The following is a 25,937-nucleotide window of genomic DNA, read 5'->3' as shown; positions in this document are numbered from 1 at the left end:
CCACCTCTTCCTGTCCTTCCTTTTCCGCAGGGTCTTTCTGCCCCCCTGGGTTCCTTCCCTCCTGCTTTCCTCTGACGCTGAGTCCCCAGACGCCTGCTCCCCCCTCCTCCGTGCTTTGGGACCAGGCTCCTCCTCCGGGCTCTCCGCATTTCCGCGTGCCTCCACATTTGAACTTGGCGCGCGTTCGCTACCCCTGACCTTCCTCTTGACAGTTATACTACTCTCTGTACTACTCTCCGCCCCTTCCGGCAGAACGCCTTGCCCCGATCTCCTTCCCCTCTCTGCTTCCTGCTCTGCTCCGTGTGTCACACTGGGAACTCCACCCTCTTCACTCCGTTCCGGCTGGGAAGCCGGCCCCGATCTCCCACTCCCACTCGGGGTTTCCCTGCTGCTCCCCTGCTCCTGATGAGTCCCCCCTGTGGCTCCCCTTGGCCTGACCAGGGGCGCCCCCTTTTGGGAATCCTCCGATTCACTTGAGAGACTCATGGAAGCCCTCAAGTCATTGTCATCCTCCTCCTCCTCGTTCCTGGATTCTTCCCCTTCGCTCTCAGTCTCCTCCCTCATCTGTGCCTCTCTCCCTGAACCCCTGACAATCATCATCATCATCATCATCATCATTTTAGATGGAAACAACAACAACAACAATGTTTCACTCTTCTAATTCCATCAGGTCCAGCATTTTGGCTTGCCAGATGGAACAATCCTACTTTCTTCTTCCTGCAGAGTGTTCTGGGGATTTCCCCCAACCCAGTCAATTTTTGGGGGTGGTGGTGATGGGGTATGTGAAGTGAGAGGTGGAGGAAGCCCTATTGCACAAGTGGAAGTCCTTTCACTAATAAGACTTATCAGTTGAATCCTGCATCACCACCATTGTCTCCATCATATTCCCTGAACTGTCATACCCAAATTAAGAAAAGCGGGTAAAAGGAAAACTCCTTGGTAATGCCATTATTAGAGGTCTATATTGGAGATCTTTGCCTTACCTTGTTCACAGTAGATGCCAGTGGTTCCTAGTGGGCAGTGGCAGGTGTAGCCGTCAGGCAGTGGGGCACAGGTGGAACCTTGCCTGCACCTGTGGGGTGGCTTGTGCTCGGGATCACAGACAGAAACTGTCTCCATGCAGAATGCTCCTTTCCAGCCAGCGGGGCAATGGCAGCTAAGAAGAGAAAACCATAGGATATTATCAATACAGGGCTAGCTGCATGTTACAAGCCACTGTGTATAAGGGAGTCCCTGTGCCCTTTTCTTTTTTAAAGGAAAAGTATCTTGGCAATAGGGACGCGGGTGGCGCTGTGCATTAAACCACAGAGCCTAGGACTTGCCGATCAGAAGGTCAGCGGTTTGAATCCCTGCGACATGGTGAGCTCCCGTTGCTCGGTCCCTGCTCCTGCCAACCTAGCAGTTCGAAAGCACGTCAAAGTGCAAGTAGATAAATAGGTACCGCTCTGGCGGGAAGGTAAATGGCGTTTCCGTGCGCTGCTCTGGTTCGCCAGAAGTGGCTTAGTCATGCTGGCCACATGCTTAGACATGGCTCCCTCGGCCAATAAAGCGAGATGAGTGCCGCAACCCCAGAGTCGGCCACTACCGGACCTAATGGTCAGGGGTCCCTTTACCCTTTACCTTTGCCTATCTTGGCAATGGGGAATTTGAAGAAGGGAAACAATGAGCTGAACCCTTTCCCAGCCTCTGCAATTAATCCTTCCAGATGCTTTTCCTGATGCAGAATGCAAGGCACTTACTTCCTCTTGCAAGCACATGTTGCGAAAACCATGTGGGAGGAGATATGGAGCAGAGGGAGGTGGGGAAGGGGTTAAGGGAAGCTCCCCCTGCTTCTTCTCTGCTCCAATCTTCCCCCACCAAAACTGCTTTTCTCATTAAAACAAAAACAAAAAAAACAGGGTAGGCCCTAAAAATATTGATCTCAGGCATCAAAGGTCAGGGGGAAGAGGTGTGTCTTTGGCATATAATGGAAATTTCACAATGAAGGTGCGGGACACACCTCTGTTGGGGAGAGAATTCAAATTCTTAGGGACTGCCACAAAGAATGCCTTCTCCTTTTTGACTACCCTCTGAACATTCGAGGCAGAAGAACTACCAAGAGGGCCCCTTCTGCTTTAGACACTATGGTGAACACCATGAAGCCCACTTTCCTCCTTGTTGTAGGAGGGGGTACCAAGATAGTGCACCTGGACTGCTGTGCTGAATAATGTGTACTGGCAGCTACTGGATTTATGATCCCTCACCACAACTATGCCCAACTGCCATTCAGGTGCTCGGAAAAGCTGATCTCTGTATAGAAGCTTATTTGGTCCACGGACTGCATTCACAGATGCCCTGTGCCTTGTATATGCCTCGTATATAAGCAATGCTTTCATAAGGATATATTTTAGTTTGGTTGAGCAAGAACAGATCTGTGCCACCTGGTGAGGAGAGCTGGAGTGCAGTGACAGGACACCTGCTCTGCATGCAGAAGGTTCCAGATTTAATCCCCAGGTAGGATTAAATCCCTGCCTGAGGTCCCTGCCTGAGACCCTGGAGACCTGCTGCCAATCAATCTAAACAATAATGATCGAAGAAAGACTGATGGTCTGACTTGGCATATGTTCCTGTGAGTAGAATACTATTTTGGCTTTATTGTAGGCACCTCTGACTGCGCCAGTTTCTAATCAATTCAAAAGAATACCAAATGCCAGGAGCTTGTGCATATTATTTTCAACTCAAGCGTTAGATAGATACCCAAATAGTTATTGCCCAGCAGAAACCTATTTTCTATTTTTCCACATCAAGGGCGGCTGGTCCTAGAAACTTATTACCAGAGGTTTTGCATGCCTGTTGCAATGCATTTCAAATAATGTATTTCTACCTAGATGAAGAATAGGGGCTTGCCCAGCCGAGAAGCCAAATGCAAAGTTTACCCTAAAAAAAATAAAAATTAAAAATCTACAGGAAATGGTGTGCATTGCTGTACCTATTTAAATCAGCAGCATTGTCCCCATAGCAACAGGCTCTCCAATTTAAATGCATTGCACATCATGTCAAAACGGAGGTTCTCTGACACATTGAAGCAATTTCTCAAAAAGTGAAAAGCCCCTAGGAGGAAATGATTCCTAGGAGCCAATATGATGTCTGAAAACAAACCCAGGCTCTCTGAGGAACAGAGGTTTTTAAGATCAGCAGGAAGAGGAGGAGGAGGAAGTCTTTTTGTAGCCATGCTGCACGTGAAGAAGGAACGGGGAACCTGCGAGCCACCAGATGTTGTTGGACTACAACTCCCATAATCTCTGACCATGCTGGTTGGGGAGGATGGGGGATGGAGATCAAAAACATATGAAGGACAGGCCCGGCGCACTCATGAGCCAAAGTGAGGTGACTGCCTCGGGCGGCAGGATCCACAGGGGCAGCAGATCCCGATGTGTATCCTTGGACAGCCACAGGTTTCTACACCCCTGATGTAAAGCACATGCTCGACATGCAACTTTACCCCCTTTCAAACCCAGATATGGTAGTTGTGGTAGAACGGGGCATGCCAGGGTTAGTGCATGCATAGAAGATTTGGATGTGCATCTAAAGTCTGGTTAAGGGCCATAGCTCTTAAATAATCTGCTTTGCATGCAGAAAGTCCCAGGTTCAATCCCTGGCATCTCTGGGGAGTTGCTGGGAGAGAACCCTGTTGGAAATCCTGGAGAGGTGCTGCCAGTCAGTGTAGACAATACTGAGTTAGATGGACTGAGTTCCAATATAAGGCAGCTTCCCCCATCCTAGTTTACATTCGACTAATGCCCATGAGAACCACGGTGTTAAGGCAGCATGGGCTTGATGAATTTCCCATGCAATAATAATTCACCCAAACCCATTTGCACTTACTAAACGGTAGAGCCGCTTTCCATGCACGTCCCCCCATTTCCGCATTTTATGAAGCGGCACGGAGGCTCGTCACACTGTCCTACGCTGCGACCAGCATTCGGGTGGCCTTCTGGGATTCCTGGGGCTTTAAATGGCTGGTCCCTCCCAGTGCGAACTCGTATGTCAAAAATGCAACCTCAAAAGAAATAATAATAATAATAATATAATAATAATAATAATAATACTAACAACAACAACAACAACAACAACAACACCCCACCCATCTGGCAATGCATTTCAGCAAGAAGGCTATGGAAGAAAAGAAAGGAAAAGATGAACGGGTGTGTTTGATTTTCGCCGCTCGCTCAGGAGGAATTTATTTGCCACAATGCTATGTATGGCTAACTTAGTTAAAGGTATTCATATAAATATATTTCTATGAAATTAGGAGGGAAAAGACAGTACACAGCCTCAGTCTTAATCTCATTTGGTTATGGGTGGTTCTGTAAGGCTCCAGAAAGAGCTTAATTTAAACATGCTGCAAAAGTGGCGGATGTCTGTACAGTGTTACCTCAGGTTAAGTACTTAATTCGTTCTGGAGGTCCGTTCTTAACCTGAAACCGTTCTTAACCTGAAGCACCACTTTAGCTAATGGGGCCTCCTGCTGCTGCCACGCCACCGGAACACAATTTCTGTTCTCATCCTGAAGCAAAGTTCTTAACTCGAGGTACTATTTCTGGGTTAGCGGAGTCTGTAATCTGAAGTGTATGTAACCCGAGGTGCCACTGTATACGGCTGAGGTTACCAACCTTTTGGGCCAATGGGCACATTTGCAAACCCAACAAACTGTCATGGGTACTGTGTACATGTTGCAACTGCAAACACATGCCCTAAAGCTATACCTATGGATTCAGACTCACTTTACCCCCATCCCCACCAATTATTTTGCTTTGGAAAAACCTGCTATTCTCTCATTTGCTGTATGTTTCCCTTTCTAAATCAGAGGCACTGTAGGTTCCATTACTAGAAAGGGGGAGCATCTGCCTTTCAAAAATTGGGTTTGCAGTCCTGAGCCCAGATATGGAGATGCAAGATTCACTGGACTCTATGAGACTTGCTCCTGAGTAGGAAGGCAAGAGGGCCTTTCCATTCTGCCCCATATTCATCGGCTGCAGCATTGTTTACATTCTGCAGCAGTTCATCTTCCGTCAAAAACGACACTATTTGTCTCACTGTCCACTGTGCAAAATTACCTAGCTTATGTAAGTTCCTTTGCCATTATGTTGCTGGACCTCATTCATTTCAGTGGAAAGGGAACACAACGCAAACGGGGGGTGGTAGAAATCAATTACATATAATTTGTGGATTGAAAGCAACAACGGTGAAGACTGATCTTATTCACTGGATTGAGTTCCGCTCCAAACATGGAAGGAATAAATGAACACTGGCCATTTTCACTCCAGCTTCTGTTTTTTGTGGGCTTTCTCTGACATCCCTACTTCTGAGCAGACATAACTGCACTGCAAATATATGCAGGTTTCAGTTTTGAGAAGCAAAAGGGAGCGTGATATGGGAGGGGGTCTTGCTGTATACATGGGCAGAAGCCTGGCAAGTCCTGAGGATACCAGGTTATCCCCAGAACCAGTAGGTTGTCTCCTGATTACCCAACCCAGGTTCAAACCTAATGCCAATGAAGAGCTGGAAATTCTGTGGGAAACCACCTCCCAACAGTAGAATTTATCCCAATGACTTTGCCCATTCCTATAGCTCAGGACTGGGGAACCTTTGGCATTCCAGATATTGCTGGAGTCCAAGTCCCATCAGCCCCAGTCTGCTGAAGCCCCACCTGCCCAACTCTTTTACATCACATTAATTCTATAATGTCATCTATGTACATGTTTTTTTTGCTGGTTTTGACCTTTAAAGCCCTATGCGGCCTAGGACCCACGTACCTAGTGGACCACCTCTCCTGGTATGCCCCGTGGAGTACCTTAAGGTCCACAAATGACAACATTTTGGAGGTCCCAGGTCGCAAGGTGGTTAGATTGATCTCAACTAGGGCCAGGGCCTTTTCAGTACTGGCCCCGACTTAGTAGAATGCTCTATCACAAGAGACTAGGGTCCTGTGGGACTTGACATCTTTCCACAGGGCCTGCAAGACAGAGCTGTTCCGCCTGGCCTTTGGTTTGGACTCAGTCTCACCCTTATGTTTCCCTCCCCTTATGGTTTTGATCTATGGGTGACTTTTAAAATGAGGCTGCATTTTAAATTGCAATTTAACCTGTATTTTAAATTGGTCCCCCCCCATTATGTTTTTGCTGTAATTTTACTGGTGTTAGCCACCCTGAGCCCAGCTTTGGCTGGGGAGGGCGGGATATAAATAAAAATTATTATTATTATTATTATTATTATTATTATTATTATTGCTTTACAAAGAACAGGCAAGACTGGCTCCTACTCCAATAAGCTTACAATTTAAAACAGACACAGGGGAACAACCGACAATGGGGCAGATAGAGGTATGGGGTGTGTGTGATAATACGTTTAATGTAAATGTGAAGAGTTGCATCCAACATTAGTCATGCTTAGAGTAAATCAAATGCAATGCAAGTAAAATTGTTAGTTACCTTGAAAGCCGTTCTTAAAATTGGATCCATTCGGTAAGAGTTCTGGGATGTATTCAATGTAACCTCCTATGTAAAACTGGCTGAAGACATTGAGCCCAACCAAAGTTCCTGGAGATGTGATGGTTTTGTTTTCATGGTCATCCACCTTTCAGACAAAAGCGGAACAAAACCAAAACCTGTTATTTGTGGAGCAAATTGAGTAGATCTCTTATCTCATCCTTACGTCCCCACAAGCTTCCAAACATGGAGAAACCACCATTAACGTGTTTTGTATTACAGTCTAAGCTTCAAATCAATGAAGGGTAGAAGGCACTGCTGCAATTGAGTAGTAAATATATAAATAAGGTCTTTAAATTTCCAGGGTGGTCATTCAAAGGGCTTTTAGAGGTGTGCAAGTACGTCTGCTGATGTAGCAAGTTGTACCCCTCCCAGCCTCACTTTCCACTCCAGCATCCTTATGTATTCTTTCCCAGAGTGCTCTAGAATTTCAAGAGTAATTCGTAAGGGGCAGTGTGTGTGTGTGTGTGTGTGTGTGTGTGTGTGTGTGTGTGGTGGGTGGGAGAACTGCTTTTGAAAATGGAGAGGGGCATTCAACAACCTTGTTGTATGAAGTCTTCAGGACACAGTACATAAATATATTTAACTCTTAGGATTCAAGACTATATATCTAAAGTTTCGTTTGTATGACAAGCTTAATAAAGGTTATATACCGTATCCTGCCTCTTGCACCCAAGGAGCTCATATGTGGGTTCTTCTACTTTTATCCTCACAGCAACCTTGTGAGGCAGGTTAGGCTGGGAGGCAGGGACCAGGCTGAAGCCACCGCCAACCACCCCACCCCCAGTGAGCTTCTTGGATGCAAAGAAGAGTTTTATAAGCATCTCTTCCAAAGGAAGCGTTACCTTCATCCAGCCATCCTGAAGAAATCTGCCAAGACTGACCACGTGAATATGCCTTGTCAGATCTAGCAGCTCACTAATGATAGTGGCTGTTCCAGATCCTAGGTTGTAGCTGTACACCAGGCGGCCGTGGCGCAGGCCTAGCACTAAGAAATCATCGCCATTAAGACCTGGAGTAAGAATAACCACAAGGGGATACATTAAGGGAGTGAGTCTTGGGTCACATTACCAAAACGAAACGAGAGGATGCAAGAAATGATAGCCTAGATACCAGAGAGGGATTGCAGCTAACACCATGTGCCCACCGCTTCCCAAGCCAGCGGTTGAGAGTGCACAGGATGCAGAGTAAACAGGCCCAGAGTTCGGCTTCTTTTGCAAGGAGGTCATTGCAGGCTTATGGCATTTTGTAATGTTTTATTTTAGTTATTAACATGCAGTTTGAGCAGAGGTCGGACAGGCATCCAAAGTCCACTGCTCCCACTTCAGATCTCTCCAGAAAAGCAAACAGTATCTCTGTTTCTACGTTGCCCTTATGCTTAATCCCACTCAAAAACTAGTTCGGTGGCATAGTGAAACAGGAATTTGGGGAGAAGATTTTTCTTCTTCCAGAGAAGGGGTGATGGCACAATCAGCTGGAGGACCAGGGTAACTGACAGGTCCTTCTTGATCTGGCTAGTGAATGATGTTGGCTAGTGAATGGGGCTTTCAAGTTTTACCAGTTTGTTGATTAGCACAGAGGAAATCAGAAACTCTGCAAAACACAAGCAGAGGCTGGATACTCCTTTCCTTTGATGGATTTCCTACTTCATGCTAGCAGATGACACAGCAAATGATTTGCTTTCCCAAATCATTTGCATTTTTAATTAAAAATTCATTTAAAAAATGCTCAGAAACTCCAACTGGCTCAAAGAGCTGCAGACAGATTGTTGACTGGGAACATACAACCCCCTTGCTAGAGCAGCTCCCACACTGGCTACCTATAAAGCCCTGTACAGCTTAGGTCCAGGCTATCTGAAAAGCCTATTTCCTCATGTGAAACTGCCCAGGCTCTGAGATCTTCAGGGGAGGCCCTTCTCTCAGTCCTGCCACCCTCACACGGCCTTCTTGGTGGCTGCTCCCAGGCTTTGGAAATCTCTCCTGAGAGAAGCTAGACTGGCTCCCTCCTTGCTGTCCTTCTGCGGGCAGGTGACAACTTCCATGTTCCAACAGAAATGGCTGTTTTTGAGGAATGGGCTGGTGCTGTGCTCTTTTTATTGTAATTATCTGTATGTGATCACACACACACACACACACACATATCTCCCCACTTCTGCATTATTATTATTATTAAGGCGCATATATTAAGTTACAAGCTTTGCTTAATCTAACCATGTCTTGGCCTCAAATTCTCAGCCACAAAGCTTGCTGATTGTTCTTTTTTATAAGCAACAACAACAACAATGTGGGAATGGATTTTGTTCCAGGAAAGCTTAGAGGACTAATTTTCTTCTTTCCTCACAGCTGAGAATCAAAGAATAGCAGGTATGTCTCTCTCTCTCTCTCTCTCTCTCTCTCACACACACACACACCCCAAGGTGGGGATTACTTCTGAGTACACATATATAGGAATGTGCAGCCAATTGTCACAGTGCAAAGCGGTCTTCCTAAACTTTCTCATGTTCCTTCCATCTAGTCTTCTGATGCCCCCTGGTGGCTTTACATAGATTAGTATACAGATGAAAGCACTAAGACATTTTCTCTTTCATTTTCTCTTTAGTTCCGTACCCAACAATCACATTTTATCATTTGCATGATACCCTACGCAAACCCCTTTCCACAGTTACACAGGAGGCTGCTTTATACTAGGTCAAGGCGTTTATCCATCCTGCTCTGTATTGTCTAGGCCAGCCTTTCTCAACCTTGGGTCCCCAGATGTTGTTAGACTACCACTTCCATCATTCCTGATTGCTTGTCCTGCTAGCCAGGGATGATGGGAGTTGTAGTCCAACCATCTCTGGGGATTCAAGGTTGATAAAGGCTGGTCTAGAGACACAGGCTACTCTAACTGGTAGAAGTTCTCCAGGGTGACCAGCATCCAGGGTTGTACAGGTGTGCCTTTGAGACAGAATATCTGTCTTTTCTGAAATTAAATTTTGGAATTTACCGGTCAAGATATCAAAATAAACATTATTTTCTATGTAATAAAAATATAACAAATGCTATGTGCACTTCTGTTAATAGTTCTTGAGGTGCCCAGAAATCAGAATCCATATATCTATACCCCCCCCATTTACTTTGTCTTAGCCATTTGAATAACACTCCCTCCCCAGAGAAACACGAATAACTTACCTTGACCCTTCTGACCAGTGAAAAATATCAGGTTGTCTTTCAGTGAAGAGTTATGGTTTGCTAATTGAAATTTCAGTTGGAATTCATAGTAGAGGCTGATGTTTGGAATCGCTGAATAGGCTAGGAATGAGGTATAGCCAAATATATCTGTCCCACTGAAGTTAGGATAGGTAATATTAATAACTGTTTGAAAAACACAGAAAAGGAAAATGCCGTTGGGGGAAGCACAGGTGAACAGCAAGTAATGGCCCAGTTCATATATAAGATTTCTTAGCATCCAGAATTGAGAGCTAGGATCGGGTTCTCCACACATTTCTCCTTTGTTTTGCAAGCCAGTTTCAGCATATCAACTGCCCCTGATTAGCTTAAGCTACCATTCCCTGTGGTTTGATATCCTGGTTAGTAGACTGAAATTAAACCACAGTTCCCCATTTGGCACATAACAGGGAACTATAGGTTAAGGGCCAAATTGATGACACATTACACAAACCCAGGCCCTTGTATGGCAGGTGGGAGGGGGGCTTTAACCCTCTGACCCCTGCTTTAAACTTCTCCCCCATAATCAGTGGTGGCTGATGACCACTGAGACTGGCGGTGCAGAAGGCCGGGAGTCCAACAGTAGGGGGTGCTATAGCCAATGGCAGGGAGAGGCACAGCTATTGTCAACTAATTCTAGTTCTGACCCTTCTCCCTACCGAGTTCCACAAGGGCAACACTGAAACAAAGGAGAAAGCTGCTAGCCAGTGTGCCACTCCTGGTAGCATGTAAGGAGGCAGGCAAATGCGGGCTGATTAAGGGCAGTCTGAGGTCGGTGGGGCAGGGCTACATTTGCCCTAATGGACCAACTTCCACCACCCATAGTTGACATGCTCCTCTTTCTTTCCACACCCGTATGTCTCTTGTGTCTGGCTGAAACCAATTTTGAAGAGGGTTGCCTCTCCAGGTCCAATGTAAACTCCAGGTCTGTACTAATTTGATCTGCTTTAACTCACTACCCTTGCCCTGGTCCCTGCCTCTTCCTTTCTCTCTTCCACGCTTAACCAAGGCGAGGGAGTATTACTCACTGCAGAATTGCTTATAAGCAATGTCTAGAAAGACAGGGATTCACAGGAGCCTTTTGGTTCTCAGCCATCTTGGGCATGGCCGCACATGTTTGTAGCAGCATTCAGGAACATCAAAAACCATGGGAACCACATCACCCTGGGTGCAGGTATACATGCATGAAGCACCATCTCCTGGTTGATGCCTGACACTGCAAGGAGTCCCTCTCCACCACCCTTGTAAGTGTAGGGAAAGAAGTGGGGCTCTCAGTAAGTTAGGAGTCTGGCTGACTTAAATGGGTCCCATTTAAAATTGGATGCAACTTCAAACATTCTAAACGAATCCAATTCAACTGAATGAACTGGAGGGAATGTTCCCATTGTTTGTTTGTTTATTAAATATATAATGCCCCCACATCCTCTGACAGGGGCACAGGATGGAAAAGGCACAAACTTTAAACCAATTAAAACATCTAAAAAGCAACAACAATTCCAGCACAGAGGCATACTGAGGATTACAGATCCAGTGCACTAAACTGTATGTTCTTGAACATCTGAAAAGTAGGAAGCAGAGAGAAGTGATGAAGTCAATTTGCCCGGCAACAAAAAGGCTTTTTTTTTTTTTTGGTCATTTAACACAAAGAAGCTTCAGTCTATCTCTCTCTGTTCTCTCTCTCTCACTGCATTTGACTTGCTAAGTTCTGCATTCTTCTCTTACCATCGTTACAAAGGATTCCAGTCCTTCCATAGGGACAGAGGCACACGGTGTCTTGGCTGGATTTTGGAAAACATGTTGCTCCATTTCCACATGGGTTCTCCTCACAGGTTGAAAGCTGACATAATTTCCCAGAGTAGAGAACAGAGCATTCACAGAACCAGTTCTCTGTATCACTGTTAAAATTTAAAAGAAGAGAAATAGCATTTGTTAAGAAGAGGGATGTAAGAAGGTATCAATTCCCATTCCAGCCAGTGTTCATCGCATGCAGAACCATTTCCATTTGGCTGCAGTTCAGCGTCCAGCAAAGACTACATTATTCAACTCATTTATTCCCTGTGGAGGAATTTTGCATAATTAATTGCGTGATCGATCCCATTATCATTATGTTGTTCCACACCATTAATTTCAATGCAACAGAAACACAACACAAATTTGGGGGGGGGGGAGAAGTGATAAATTATGTACAGTTTGCAGAGTGAAAACAACAACAGTGAATACTGGTTGCATTTGCTGGATCAATTTCTGTTCCAGATACAGAACGAATAAGCGAATATCAGCAATTTCTGCACCCGTTTCCATTTCCACCAGAATCTGCCTCTGAAACGGGGAGGTGAAAATCTTACCCACCTTTCTACCTTATATTACAGAATATGTCTGTCAAACCTGGTTGTTTGCTTCTGGTTCAGATTTATTTCTAAGCCTGAACCCCTTGTTCTTAAGCACAAGTCCCTGCTTTATGTTTCATACAATTCAGTTAATAAGATTCAAACCCTTGAAAAATATTCCCAGCTTTTCCATGCTGTTCATTTCCTCAGTGTGTGTAATCCTCTGAGGGCTTCTGGTCAAATACTCATTGTGTTGTCTCAGCAAAATGCATGAAACAACTGCTGTGCCTTCAAGGCCAAAAGCAAGTGTGAGGGAGAAGAGGGGAATGTTTCTATAGCTACGTCTTCAGTTGCATATCAGCCGCAATGGGAGTGATTCTGAATTGGAGCGTCCAAAGGAGTTGCAAACACCCCATACATTTAAAGCACATTACTTCTGCAAAGTGTAGTTTCAAAAGTGTGCTGGGAATTGTAGTTTGGTTAGGGGATAAGCTACAGTTCCCAGGATTATTATTTTTTCGGGGGGGGGGGGGGAGCCATGTGCTATAAATGCAGAGAGTGGATGATCGTGCTAGTTCTGTGGAACGCTTACTCCACAATAAAATTACTTAAGTGTTTAAGATACTACATGACTCTTGTTTTTGCTGCCACAGAATAACATGGCTGCCCCTCTGGAAATCGAATCACAGCAGTCAACATTCTCCTTGTAACACCATCTGATGTAACCAGATATTATGGCAACGTGGTGTTTTCAGAAGCAGCCACACAACTCTTTCCTACTTTCTCGTATGCTACAATATCACATTGGGAGTTTCTCTGACACCCACACTACTTGTCTCTCTGTTGTGGGGACAGAGAAACTCACAATGCAATGATGTCTCATCACACGCTGGCCATAGCGATATGGGAACCAGAGACTGGGGCCTGCACCCTCTCCTTTCTTCCTCTGGTGTGCCAATGAGAATGTCAGAAACATTTGCTTCTGCTTTTAAACCAACCAGAGCTTCCTGTTACATCCAAACTTGGAGAAACTCTGATTAGTACAAACCAGTGCTGTGCAGAACCTTCATTTTTTAATTTTACTTTTTGTTGACTATATGAAGCAAGATGGGGAGGAAAGTGAGCATGTATAGAAACAGGGCACAGACAGGAGGGTTGCACTAACCATTTTACTACAGTAGTTGAAGGGTCTGGTACATATTTCTTTTCACTTAAAACTTTTGGGAAAGCCCAATGCTCGCTTTGTAGCAACATTGTGTGGCCACATAATCAAGGCAGACAGCAACCCCAGTCTGGAAGACACTCTTCAAAGAGCACAGCACTGTTGCAAGCAGGTATGGGGCTTTTCTAGAGTTTTAAGTCCTCTCTGCTCACCCTAAGATAAGCTAGTCTGGTGCCTGCCACATACCACATAGTGAGCTTCATCACTGAGTGGGTATTCGAACCTTGGTCTTCTTGGTCCTTGTCTGACATTCTAACCGCACTAGTGCTATGACTTACACGACTGAGAGAAGTGAAGGTCATGGCCATTTTCTGTTCCCTAGCATTTGGCACCCAAAAGACGGATTACTTCTGAAAATGGATAATGATGAGAAGGTCTTGCAAGTTTCCAAATTTAGCTCTCACACTGGCTCTGAGAAACAGTGAAAGGCACTATGTGTCATGACTCAGGTGGTGAATATTGCCCCATACCATACAAACATAGTACTTGTGTTGAGGGACTGGCTGCCTATTAGACTTCGATCTAGTTTTAAGGTCCTGCTACTTACAACTCTGGATCAGGTTACCTGAAAGACTGACTCCCTCCCCTTCTCCTTTTAATGCCCTGATAATGACCATTAAAAATAAATAAATAGAACCCACTTAGTCTTGTCCCAGCCTGATGATTATCAGCTTGTGCTAGCTTAGTGGCAGGCTGTTTAACTAGAAGCACTGATGCTACAGAACACACTGCTAAAATACAATAAGTCCCATCTTCATTGGCATTCCCCCAGCTTTTGAAGCCAAGGCATGATCTCTTGACCCGAGTCTCCTGTTTTTAATTGTGTTTAATGACTTCAATGGTATTGCTCTATTGTATATTTTAATAATAGATGTTTATATTTTAATGTTCGTATTTTTTTAATACTTTCTAAACCATCTTTAAGAAGTGCCATTTTTTTCTAGAAAAAGAGGTGCTGGAACTCACCATGAACGCCTCCCTTGTTCTCTTATAATGACAATGGCGCCCATCTGAGAGGTGATTGAACAGAGTTCCAGCGAATTCTGGCTGAAAAAAGCTTTGTTTTTAGGCCTATTTTAGCCCTGGGCAGGTTGGCTTGATGGGTGGGGCCTGAATCAAGGTCACAGATCAGGAGTAACTAACATGGTGCCTTCCAGATGTGGTTTTTTACCTCCAGCTCCAATTACCTAGCCTTTGGCCTCCTAGGTAGGACTAATGGGAGTTGTCGTTCGGCAACACCTGGAGGGCACCACCTTGGCAGCCCCTGGTTTGGCTGATAAAAGCTAAGGAAGAGAGTCTTAAAGTGAGTCTGCTACATAGACAATGAAACAAAACACCTAACCAGATAATAAGGAGAAAAAGCTCCCGAGCCATGGAAGCTGTATTTATTAGCAAGAGAAAATGAGTACCCCTTCCTGACACTCCTTGTGCCTAACAGTTCATTAGCGTATTTCAAAGGAGCCCACCCACAGTTTCAAGGCGCAGAGAATCTCAGCTGGGAAGCCTTCCAGAATGAATCCGCTTGAATAATGCCTCCAGACAGCTTTTAAAAGAGAAATGGCTATCAGCTGCAATAATACATTTCTTATGAATAGCCTTTTGTGTGTATAGAGGTACCGCTGGAGAGGAGAGCCAGAAAGAGGAATGTAAATGGGTATGTACCACCGAACACCCTGTCTTTTCAATCATTTTGATAACTGTGGCATGCCACTCATCTGATCACATGGGCACCAGTCTCTCAAGGGCTAGTCATTAAGCGCACAATCTCAGAAATTCATTGGCATTATCCCCGCTGAATGGGATGGCACAGTGTTTTTGCACAGCTCCCACTCATTTTAATGGGGCTTCTGGTGGGAAACTTCTCAATGGCTTCTGTTCAAAGCATTGCAAGTGGGGGAAAGTAAGCCCCTTTGAACTAAGAGGGCACTGCATCTGATAAATCATTCATGGGATTAGGCTGCAAATATTTATTTCTGCATTCGAAAGTTAAGTTGTGAGCGCTTGGGGAAATAGCTATTCCCTCTCAAAAACAAACACTTGCAGTTCAAATATTCCTTTGCTTTCTTTTCACAGGATGCCATGCTGGGGCTCCTTAGTTATTTCCCCCTGATGGTTTTGGTTTTATTTTTATTATTTCCCTTACTCTGTCATAATCGTACGTGCCAAGTGTTACTGCCAGTTATCGAAGGAGGGAGAGGCGAGAAGAAGAAGAAGAAGAGTTTGGATTTGATATCTCGCTTTATCACTACCTGAAGGAGTCTCAAAGCAGCTAACATTCTCCTTTCCCTTCCTATCCCACAACAAACACTCTGTGAGGTGAGTGGGGCTGAGAGACTTCAGAGAAGTCTGACTAGCCCAAGGCCAACCAGCAGCTGCATGTGGAGGAGCGGAGACAGGAACTCGGTTCACCAGATTACGAGTCCACCGCTCTTAATCACTACACCACACTGGCTCTCAGAGAGGGGGAGTGTGGGCATCACGAAAGGAGCATCAGTTGGCACCAGAACTACACCAAGCTCCCCGCACCTGGCCTGTCTCCCCCTCGCTGGTTAGGAGCAATGCCCTGCCTGTGCCGCCCTGCTGCCCACTACTGGCTGGAATTAGGAATCAGTACTACTGAGCCGGCGTACAGCTTCCGGGTCATGTGGCCAGCATGGCTAAGCCGCTTCTGGTGACCAGGAAGCTGTATGCCGCCTCCCTCGGCCAATAAAGCGAGATGAGCGCCGCAACCCCAGAGTCGGCCACGACTGGACCTAACGGTCAGGGGTCCCTTTACCTTTACCACTGAACTGGAGGAATGGGAAGTTCTGTTGCATGCATGGAAGTCTGTGACTGTAGCATACAGCAAGAAAAATGAAGCAAGTTGCAGCATTCTGAACATAAATACATGGGGACATATGAGAAAGCGGAAGGTCAATTAATAGCAGATTGCAAAAGTTCTACTGTTTGAAACTGAAGGTAAAGTACTAAGCAGTAGTTGGAGGTCATGCTGCTACAGATGCAGAAGAAAGCAATTACTCTGTCCCTTCATATTTCCCCTTTTCTGTACATAATCCTTCTCTGTTATTTGGGCTGTCCAGTCTTGTAGGCTGACCTTTTACTTTCCTTGATGATTCAGCTCTGCATTTTGTGTATTTTCTCGGTGATGACTATAAATTATGAAAGTTATAAAAAGCCCCCAAAAGTGTGAAATCTAATGCTATAAAACTCAATGCTGACATTTTTCAAATGTGCAGTAAGTGTGATGTTGAGAGTTTGGAAGCACTGGAAATTAACCTAACCAGATGATATGCCAGATGAAATGGATTCGCAGTGTTAACAGGGGGAGAAAAGCCTGCCTTACAGCCTGACCTTTACCGTTGATACAAAAGGTCACTTGCTCTCCATTTTTCCAAATGGGATGGGGTTAAAGAGACCCTATGGGACTAGACTTTGTTAGATTAGGCATTTAAGACATTAGATTAAATAGGAGCTTGCTCCCTCATCATAACATGGTGAAAGATTCTTCAGAATATGACCTTACTTGATGAGATCATCTCTGTAAGACATGTTAAACTTGGATTTTATCAGAGGGTGCATATTTAGGAAGAAGAGCTCACTAGGCAAAAATGACACACACATTTCATATAATGATAGAATGGTAGAGTTGCAAGGCACCCCCAAGGATCATCTAGTCCAACCCCCTGCAATGCAGGAATCTCAGCTAAAGCATCCATGCCAAATGGCCATCCAACCTCTGCTTAAAAACCTCCAAGGAAGGAGAGTTCACAAACTCCTGAGGGAGCCCGTTCCACTATTGAACAGCTCTTACAGTCAGAAAGTTCTTCCTGTGCTCAGTTGTAATTTCCTTTCTTGTGACCTCCAAGAGCAGGCATGAGAAGGTAAGAAGAGCTCTGCTGAATCAGGCTAAAGACTTACCTCCTCCACCATTCTGTTCTCACAGTGGCCAAATGGATCCCTATGACATGGCTCTGAATACCAGCCTCTGGGGAGCACAAGTAGGAGAGTGCTGTTGTGCTCATCTCCTGCCCGTGGACTTTCCATAGGCATCTGGTTGGCCACTGTGCATTAGCGAAGGAAGGACTAGATGTGTCATTGATCTGATCCAATAAGGCTCTTACATGAGTTGGCAACAAACACAACAAATACCTGGAGCAATGGACTAAGACAGGCATAGGCAAACTTGGCCCTCCAGCTGTTTTGGGACTACAACTCCCATCATCCCTAGCTAACAGGACCAGTGATCAGGGATGATGGGAATTGTAGTCCCAAAACAGCTGGAGGGGCCAAGTTTGCCTTTGCCTGGACTAAGAGAAGGCCATATATGGGAACAGAGGAAGTTTCTGAAAAAATGAACACATGCAAAAACACACAGCATGCATTTGCTAACCTCACACAGTGCTGATAGCTAGCAAAGAAGCAAGACAGAGGTACTGTATTGTTAGAATGTAGGAGCCTGTCTTATACCAGACTATTCATCCATCTAGCCCAAAATGATCTACTCTGACTGGCAGTGCAGCCCTTCCCTCCTATATGGTCCACTCTTTAAACTGGAGATGCCAGGATTGAACCTGAGATCTGTATGTGCTCTACCACTGAGCTGTGGTCTCTTTTTTGCACATATACATTTCTTTTTTCCTATGGTCATCTCTAGAAAGAGATCAGAGTGGGATGAATGTATCTGTCCTGGGCAATGATAGTCTCTCTCATGCCTTCTTCAAATACTAAAAATACTATTCTCTGCCTCTAGCACAGACCAATGCATTAGATCTAGGTAAAACACAACAGCACATTGGCCAGGAAAATTAACCGTTTCCTGGTTAAAGCAGCTGTCAGCTATAAGATTGACTAGGGCCAAGTGCAGGGTGTATTTTTTATATTAATATCATGGATGGTTTGTTTGTGGATTAGCATAGCGTGCCACAGAAGGAGCACTATTTGCTTGCATAAATGTCTAAGGACAGGTAGGATTGTGGGGGTGGGGGTGGGGGTGGGGGAAGAAGAGTGTTGTTTACTAGACCTTATTAATTTGTTTTCCTCCCCAGAAGCACAGAGAATATGCTCTGATAGGTTTGTAAGTGGAAGTAATTAATATCATGCATTGCATACTGAACAGGTGCCTGCAGCTTTATCATTGCGGAGTTTCCTGGGCCTGCAATTTGTCCCTTCTGCTTACACTGGCAGCCATCCAAAGAAGTGGTTCTTTGCACAGAAATAACACTGCATGTGTAGAAAAGGGTGCGTGGAATGTCATGCGCAGGGACCAGCATACTAAGCTGGTGGCAGTACAGGAGAAAACCCGCAGCTCCACACTGAGTAGGGCAAGTGAATCTTTAGCCATGTGGAAACTTGCACACTGCCCATTTCGAAGGCAGGTATAATTATTTACAGGCACCATGCACGGAGTGACGGATCAGTGCAATTATCTTTTCTTTTTAACCACCAGAAATGTCAACAAGGGACTTCAAATTCATATCTTATGTGTAATCTTTTCAAATTTGTCCGACAAAAAAAGAGAGAGGGGGAAACGTAATCAAAACCATGAAAGGACCTGCTGAAAGAAATGGAAAACAGGTTTCGTTCGTTTAATTGTTTTTAAAAGGAAACATCTTGGCCTAGTTTGCAAGTGCTTCTTCACAAGATGCGTAATTAATTTGTGGAATTTGCTGCTGCAAGGTGACTCATGGGAATGGAGAGGCTTTTCTTTCCCTCTGTTAGCGACATTTGGAGGCGCGTGCCAATCCTTTTGAAGCCCAAAGAGCACTTGTCACACACAATGGGGGGGGGGCATGAGCAAACTTAGGGGAACCCCAAAGTTTGCAGAATTTTTAAAAAGCGGAGGAAGCCACTAACAGGGCCACCCTAATGTATCATGTAGCATTTGTTCTAGGTAATTTGCATTATGAGGGCTTGCTCCTGAAATGTGGCTTATAAACACTTCGGATGAATGTAAGGACTGGGTGTTGTAAGTGGCCATGGAATTACAAGTGTTTGTTAGCAGGAAAGAAGCAGGAAACTGGGGAAGGAGGACACAGTGGGTGGCTGGAACTCTGAACCAGAGTACTTTGCAATGCAAGATTTTGTCCTGATTCGCACTAGTCAATGGCCATCACTCATGGAAGCTGTAAGGAACCTTCATGAGAGCACTTGATATAAGTTGCTGGAGAGCAATAGCAGAAGAGAGCTGTTGCCTTCATGATTTGCTCATGGACTTGCCCTCCTCAGTATATTGTTTTTCAGGTTTTCATAATATCCCACATATTGAACTAAATTCAGAATATTTTCATAGTCCTGACTCTTGCACCTTATCTCAGTCTGCAGTGACCATCAGTTGCTTCAGACATATCTTTTTGCCCAGGCTTTCCCTGACCCATAAGGTCAGATTCTGATTTTTTTTTGGTTTGAATTCCTGTTTTTATTCATTTTTAACACTTTACTGGTTTCATGTTGTATTTTTGTTTCAATGAAACTTCAATGATTGTTTATATGTTGTACGCCACTTAAGAGATATTTTAAAATGGTAAATGGTTTATAAACGGTTTTTAAAGAAGTAATAAATAGACAGTGTCTCTTTCCATTTCCTTTTTATGTTATTAAAACCTGCTTTTACCTGTGGGCAGTTTGGCCATTGTAAACCTTTGCTCCAATTCATCAAGGCTCATCTTAAAACCCTAGGTCTTCTTGTATTTTTTAAATTGGAATCAGTTTAAAAGAGGGAAAAGATGGAGCTCATAAGATATGTTGTCCGTAGTGTTAAAATGAAAGCCAGCTCTGTTTTTTGAGGACTTGGCTGTAATCCTGTTCTTCTTGCTGCACCCAGATCTTGGTAACAACAATACAGCTAATGAGCCAAGCTCTCCTTTCAGCTATAGCTATGCACCCTACAGACAGGAGTCAATAATATTTGAAACGGAAGCTGCTGGACTGATGGGATCACAGATTTGGCCTGCTTTCTCCTTAATATATGGAGTGTTTTCATTCTTTGTACATGTCGCTTGTGCTTATCAGGGATGGAAAGCTCAACTAGTTCAAACGCTTCCTTGCTACTACCTTCACACAGGGCCAAGAGGTGACTGTCAAAATGAATCCCAATTAGAAGATACCTTAATCTGCACAAGGCGTACGTACCTTCAGGGAGCCTGCGAGTGCACACATAGGAAAAACCAGGGGGGGGGGGAGTTCAAGCTAATATATATCCAATAACCTTTACTCAGGGTCAGCTTTAATCATTTTACGACGATCCCTGCCAGAACAAAATACAAAGGCACACAAACTTTCCTAAAGAACAAGCAAGGAAACTTAACATGCTTTACTTTTTTAAAAAAAGGACAACAGCAACAGTAAGTTGGCTTTCCTGCACATCTTGTCATGTTGACTTAGCCACTGTAGTCCATACATTGGTAACCTTGAGACTAGATTGCTGCACTGTGCTCTATGGGAGACTGCCCTTGGCCCTGATACGGAATCTCCAGCTGGTGCAGAATGCAGTGGCTGGACTTGGGAGCAAACAGCCAGTAGCCTGTAAGACCTCTGCACTAGCTGCCCATATACTACTAGGATAGGTTTAAAGGTCTTGTGTTGTTACACAAAGCCCTGAACAACTTGGGCCCTTACTATCCAGCTTGATCACTTAGAGCATCCAGAGGAGCGTTGTTAGTTGTGTTACGGAAGGCCCGAATGACATCACCTCCCAGATGTTGAGTATTTAGTGTCACTGGTCCCATGCTGTGGAACACTCTTCTAGTCAAGATGCTTTGAGCCTTCAGACCTTTTTATGCAAACAGAACTATGCAGTCTTGAATCATATGCATCTTGAATTGGGGGAGTGGGGACACCATTTGCTATTATCACAGGCAGACCTTGGGTTGTTCCTCTTGCTTCTTTGCACCTTCTCTGCCTGAGCAGCTTGCCACCCAGGGAATTACTACCGTATTTTGCGCCCTATAGGACGCACTTTTCCCCCTCCAAAAATGAAGGGGAAATCTGGGTGCGTCCTATGGGGCGAATGCAGGCTTTCGCTGAAGCCTGGAGAGCGAGAGGGGTCGGTGCGCACTGACCCCTCTCGCTCTCCAGGCTTTGCGGACCTCTCCGCAAGCAGTGGGAGCGCTTCCGCTGCTTGCGGAGAGTTGCCGGCATGCCGAAGCCTGCGCACGCTGAGATCAGCGCGTCCAGGCTTCGTGGACCTCTCCGCAAGCAGCGGGAGCCAGCGCTGGGCTCCCACGGCTTGCAGAGAGCTGCCTGTTTGGGGGCTGGGGTCGGGGGAAGCTCGGGCCTCCCCCACCCCAGCCCCAGCCCTGCGCCTGGGGGGAAAATAATTTTTTTCCCTTTATTTCCCCCCCAAAAAACTAGGTGTGCCTTATGGGACGGTGCGTCCTATAAGGTGAAAAATACGGTAAGTGCCATTAATTTCAGTGGTGCCAAATTCAGCAGAATCCAGTTTTTAAAATCAAGTGTTTCTGCTTAGCTTTGTTGCTAGATGGTGTTGTTCTCTATCATGGCAATTCTCACAAGAATCAGTTTAATCACATCCATTAGCAGATTAAGTTGATAAACATCTAAAAGAGCCCTCCTGTTTTCTTCCCTTAAGTGTCAGTAGCAACACCAGGGTTTTAGATTCAGTGTTAAAATTGGAGGTGTAAATAGCTGCTGCTTTCAAGACTGTGAAATGCATTATTCTTTGAGATAAATATCTGCCATTACATTTCCAAATAGCAAAGCCGAAAGACAAACGAAGCCCGCCACCAAAACATGCGAAGTCTTGCTCAGTATGCCAGTTTAGCTTTCTTACGTTAGACTCATTTCGGTTTGACAAAAGTTCAGCGATATGTAATTCTGTTCTAAAGGCAACATGATTTCGAAAGAATATGAAAATTGCAATATGTGCCAGTTCTTATTTTGTTCTTTGCAGAAGGAGTGATGTTTATAGCTACTTGGATTGCACAACATATTAACATTCAGGCGTTGGGGGGGGGGGAAGCAATCTCCTGGGTTTGCAAATCTAGGCCAGTGTTAAAATCCCAGTTATAGCCGAAGGATCTCAAATTGGTTAATAGTGCATTTTCCCCTCTAGTGATATTGAAGTGTAGTGGTTAGAGTTCTGGATTGGGACCAGAGAGACTGAGGTTTACATCTATACTCAGCCATTTCCTTGGAGGAAAGGCAGAATATAAATGTAGTGAATAAAATATATAACCACCCCTAGGATTAATTATAGTCAGTTTCATGTTGCTAATGGCTTGATTACTGAGGTCCAATAAATCCACATTAAAAGGATAACTAGAACTGAAATAGAATTATATAACTGAACTGTAAAAAGTCAAAGTACACAAAGACAGGTTTTCACTTAAGTTAGGCCTGCACAACTTCTGGCTCTCCAAGCTATACATAGTTCACCAGCCATATATTTTGACCTACCAAGTACAACACCCATCTCCTTTTTACAGTCCCAGCAGGCTGTTATTTTACCTGCCACAGCACCATGGCTGGTGGGCTTGGGTGGGTTACAAGTTGTACAGGCCTGATTTAAGTCCAGTCTCTCATCCAAACTTTTTGAACCTAAATGCCATATTAATGTACCACAGCTCCCAATTTTTCTGCCAGAAGAAGATCCAGTGCTTGGGTGGGAGACTTCATGTGCTGGATTTCTAGGGCATATTTATAGCTGCAGTGGTGTACGTGGTAGTCAGGTATGTAGCTTTGCATATACAATAATAACAGTCCAGTGAGCTGTATACAATGCTTTCAATGTTTTTTCAGATATCATCAACACCACCACCATCCTCTGTAAGAACACTGAAGGGAATGAAAATCCCATTGGTTGCACCAGAGGTGTAAGAGGGCCTTAAGTGTTTGGATGCTGAGAAATCACACCAATGTGATGGATACCCTGGGATATCCAAGGCCTAGTTATCTCTATGGCAAAATTAGGTGCTCTGGTTTTGGTGTTCCATTGCGCCAGAAGCAGCTTAGTCATGCTGGCCACATGAACTGGAAAAACTGTCTGCAGACAAATGCCGGCTCCCTCGCCCTGTAAAGCGAGATGAGAGCCGCAACCCCAGAGTCGTCTGTGACTGGACTTAACTGTCAGGGGTCCTTTACCTTTACCTTTTTAATTCATCATCTCAGAACTGTGTGACATTAATCGGTTGTGTAACAACAACAACAACAATTTATGCCCCACCCATCTGACTGGGTTGCCTCAGCCACTCTGGGCTGCTTCCAGCATAATATAAAAACACAACTAAACACCAAGCATTAAAAACTTCCTGATAGAGGGCTGCCTTCAGATGTCTTCAGAGAGTCATGTAATTGGTTGTCTCTTTGACATCTGATAGAAAGGTGTTCCACAGACTGAGAAGACCCTCTGCCTGGTTCCTTGTAACTTCACTTCTTGCAGTAAGGGAACCCTGTCAGAAGGCCATTGGAGCTAGACCTGGTATAGACCAGGCCTCAAGAAATAAGAGAACATTCAGAAAGGGAAGGATAGAGGAAAGGAAAGCACTGAAAGGAAAATATGGAACATTTTCACCTATGGAAGAAGCCTAGGTAAGAAGACCAGATTAGAAGGACCAAAGGTTTCTCATACTGGCAAAACGGAGCCTCCTCACAAGGATCTCATTATAAGGCAGGAAGGCGTACATGGGGCATACGTGGGGTCATAGTACAAGAAATGCAGACCCAAGACATTTGTGTGCTAAAAAATGAGGTGACTTTTCTTTGGAACAATAAATTGTTTCCTCAGGGTTAAAAATATTCTAGGGAAGGAAGTGTTCCAACAAAAGGCATAGCAGCTACACTACAGCCTACAAATTGCTCCCTAAGTCCTATTTACAGAACGGTTGTAAGAACTCAAAGCGTGCAGAGCATATTACAAATGTCTAGTGAGTGCTGTTTGTTATAAGGGTGCATTGAGCTACTTCAAGTTTTGCTATCAGTAGACGAAGCAAATGTTAAAGTTCTAGGCAGCCTAGTCAAGTGGCTTCATCCATCAGGTTTCAAAATTGTTTTATGACAATTTGTAATGTTTATGGTTCTGGCAACTGCCTCTAATGTAAACGCTGTAGCCATAAGGATAAAATAATGCCCTCGCACTAATACAGTAAATCAAAACTACACATGGAGTTTAGCTCTTAGATTTTTGCTCCTTTCATTTAAAGATATCTTAATGGACTCTACTGCAATAAGCCACTGTACATTTGCAATAATGTATTGTTGATTTTTAACACAAGCTCAAAGGCTTTATTGAAATAATATTATACAGTATTACTGTATATGCTTTAAAACAATGGTGTAATGTAAGTTAGAAGCAACATAATAATCTGCAGGATCTTAACATTATACTACTATTATACGGTAAATTGCCTGGTTTGTTTTTCTTCTTATTATATTATATCATCCAAACAGTTCTCTGCCAGGGCAATAGAATAATAATGTAAAAATCTGAGCATTCTCCCTCTCTCTTACACACTGACCACAGATGTAATGAAGTACCAGTTTATTATTTATTTTCAATGCAGAGTTTATTCTTTACATAAGCAGCGACCAAGGATAATGGCTCTGCATGACAATCTCTTTTTAATATGATTTTTCCTCCTGCAATATACATTAAGAGCTAGCTAAAGCTTTGCTCTGAGCCAGAGTAGTGGAGTGGTTAATGACTTGGATTAGGACCTTGGAGACATGGGTTCAAATCCCCATTCAATAATAAAAGTCGATGGGTGACTCTGAGGCAGTCAATTTCTCTTGACCAAACCTAACTCACATGGTTGCTATGAGGATAAAATGAGGAGCAGAATATGTCTGCCACAATGAGCTCATTGGAGGAAAGGTACAGATATTAATGGAATAAATAACTCAGTTGAAAAACTTCTGCTTTACTTTAGAACTCAGATTCAAGCAGCTTTTCATGCAGCAAAACAGTCCAGTTTTGCCACCAAGATTACCCTCAAAGGGGAGCCTCAGCCAAAGCTTCCTGGCAAGCACATTAGTATGACATGTGGTTTCAAGCACTATTGCCACATTCACATTTACAGTTTTAGGTGTAATATCCAAGCATTATAAGGCTTACTCCTAAAAATATACTTACACCATGAATTGGAATCCAGTGCCCATTGCTGTTTGATTTACGCTGCATAGACGAGAAGCGAAACTGCTAGCTTTCTGAAAGCAAAGCTTTGGAAGACGCAAGATCTACCCACTCTGGAAGAATGGCAGATGCAAGTAATAGACTATATGGAACTGGCAGAAATGACCGGCAGAATCCGAGATCAAGGAGAGGAGCAGGTGGAAGAGGACTGGAAGAAGTTCAAAATTTATCTTCAAAAATATTGTAAAATTTATGAATGCTAAGGGCTCTGAAAATGAAATGAAGGGGTTTTAGCGATTAAGTTAAATAGACTGTAAAGAGATGGACAAAGGCTTAAAAATGAATAACTAATGATCTTACTGAATTAATTTTTAAAATAGAATACAAGAAGGGAAGGCGGGTGGAAGTAAAGAGAATAAGGTTCTGAAAGTTATCAAAATGAAAGAGTGTTTTTTTTTTATGCTATACTTTTTTCTGTATTCTTTTTTGTATTTTTTTCTTTTTTTGATGTTTTATTGTTTGGATTTTTGAGGTTTGTCTGTTCTTTTTTGTGGTTTTTTCTGTTTGGTT

General features: G+C 44.1%; 1 protein-coding gene across 1 annotated transcript in view; it reads right to left on the bottom strand.

The window, feature by feature from the left end:
• LOC114593851 (protein eyes shut homolog) overlaps positions 1 to 25,937 on the bottom strand; it is a 466,323-nt gene that overhangs the window by 18,091 nt on the left and 422,295 nt on the right. Inside the window, exons 28-33 of the mRNA XM_028722673.2 lie at positions 11,456 to 11,628; positions 9,698 to 9,880; positions 7,373 to 7,539; positions 6,471 to 6,615; positions 3,865 to 4,039; positions 984 to 1,156 (exon numbers count right to left, since the gene is read on the bottom strand). Coding sequence (XP_028578506.2) covers positions 984 to 1,156; positions 3,865 to 4,039; positions 6,471 to 6,615; positions 7,373 to 7,539; positions 9,698 to 9,880; positions 11,456 to 11,628 — 1,016 coding nt within the window. The remainder of the gene's footprint in view (positions 1 to 983; positions 1,157 to 3,864; positions 4,040 to 6,470; positions 6,616 to 7,372; positions 7,540 to 9,697; positions 9,881 to 11,455; positions 11,629 to 25,937) is intronic.

This window comes from Podarcis muralis, chromosome 3 (assembly GCF_964188315.1).
Source record: "Podarcis muralis chromosome 3, rPodMur119.hap1.1, whole genome shotgun sequence".
Taxonomy (NCBI): domain Eukaryota; kingdom Metazoa; phylum Chordata; class Lepidosauria; order Squamata; family Lacertidae; genus Podarcis; species Podarcis muralis.
The sequence above is the reverse complement of the archived record's forward strand: the minus strand, read 5'-3'. Positions and strand labels throughout refer to the sequence as shown.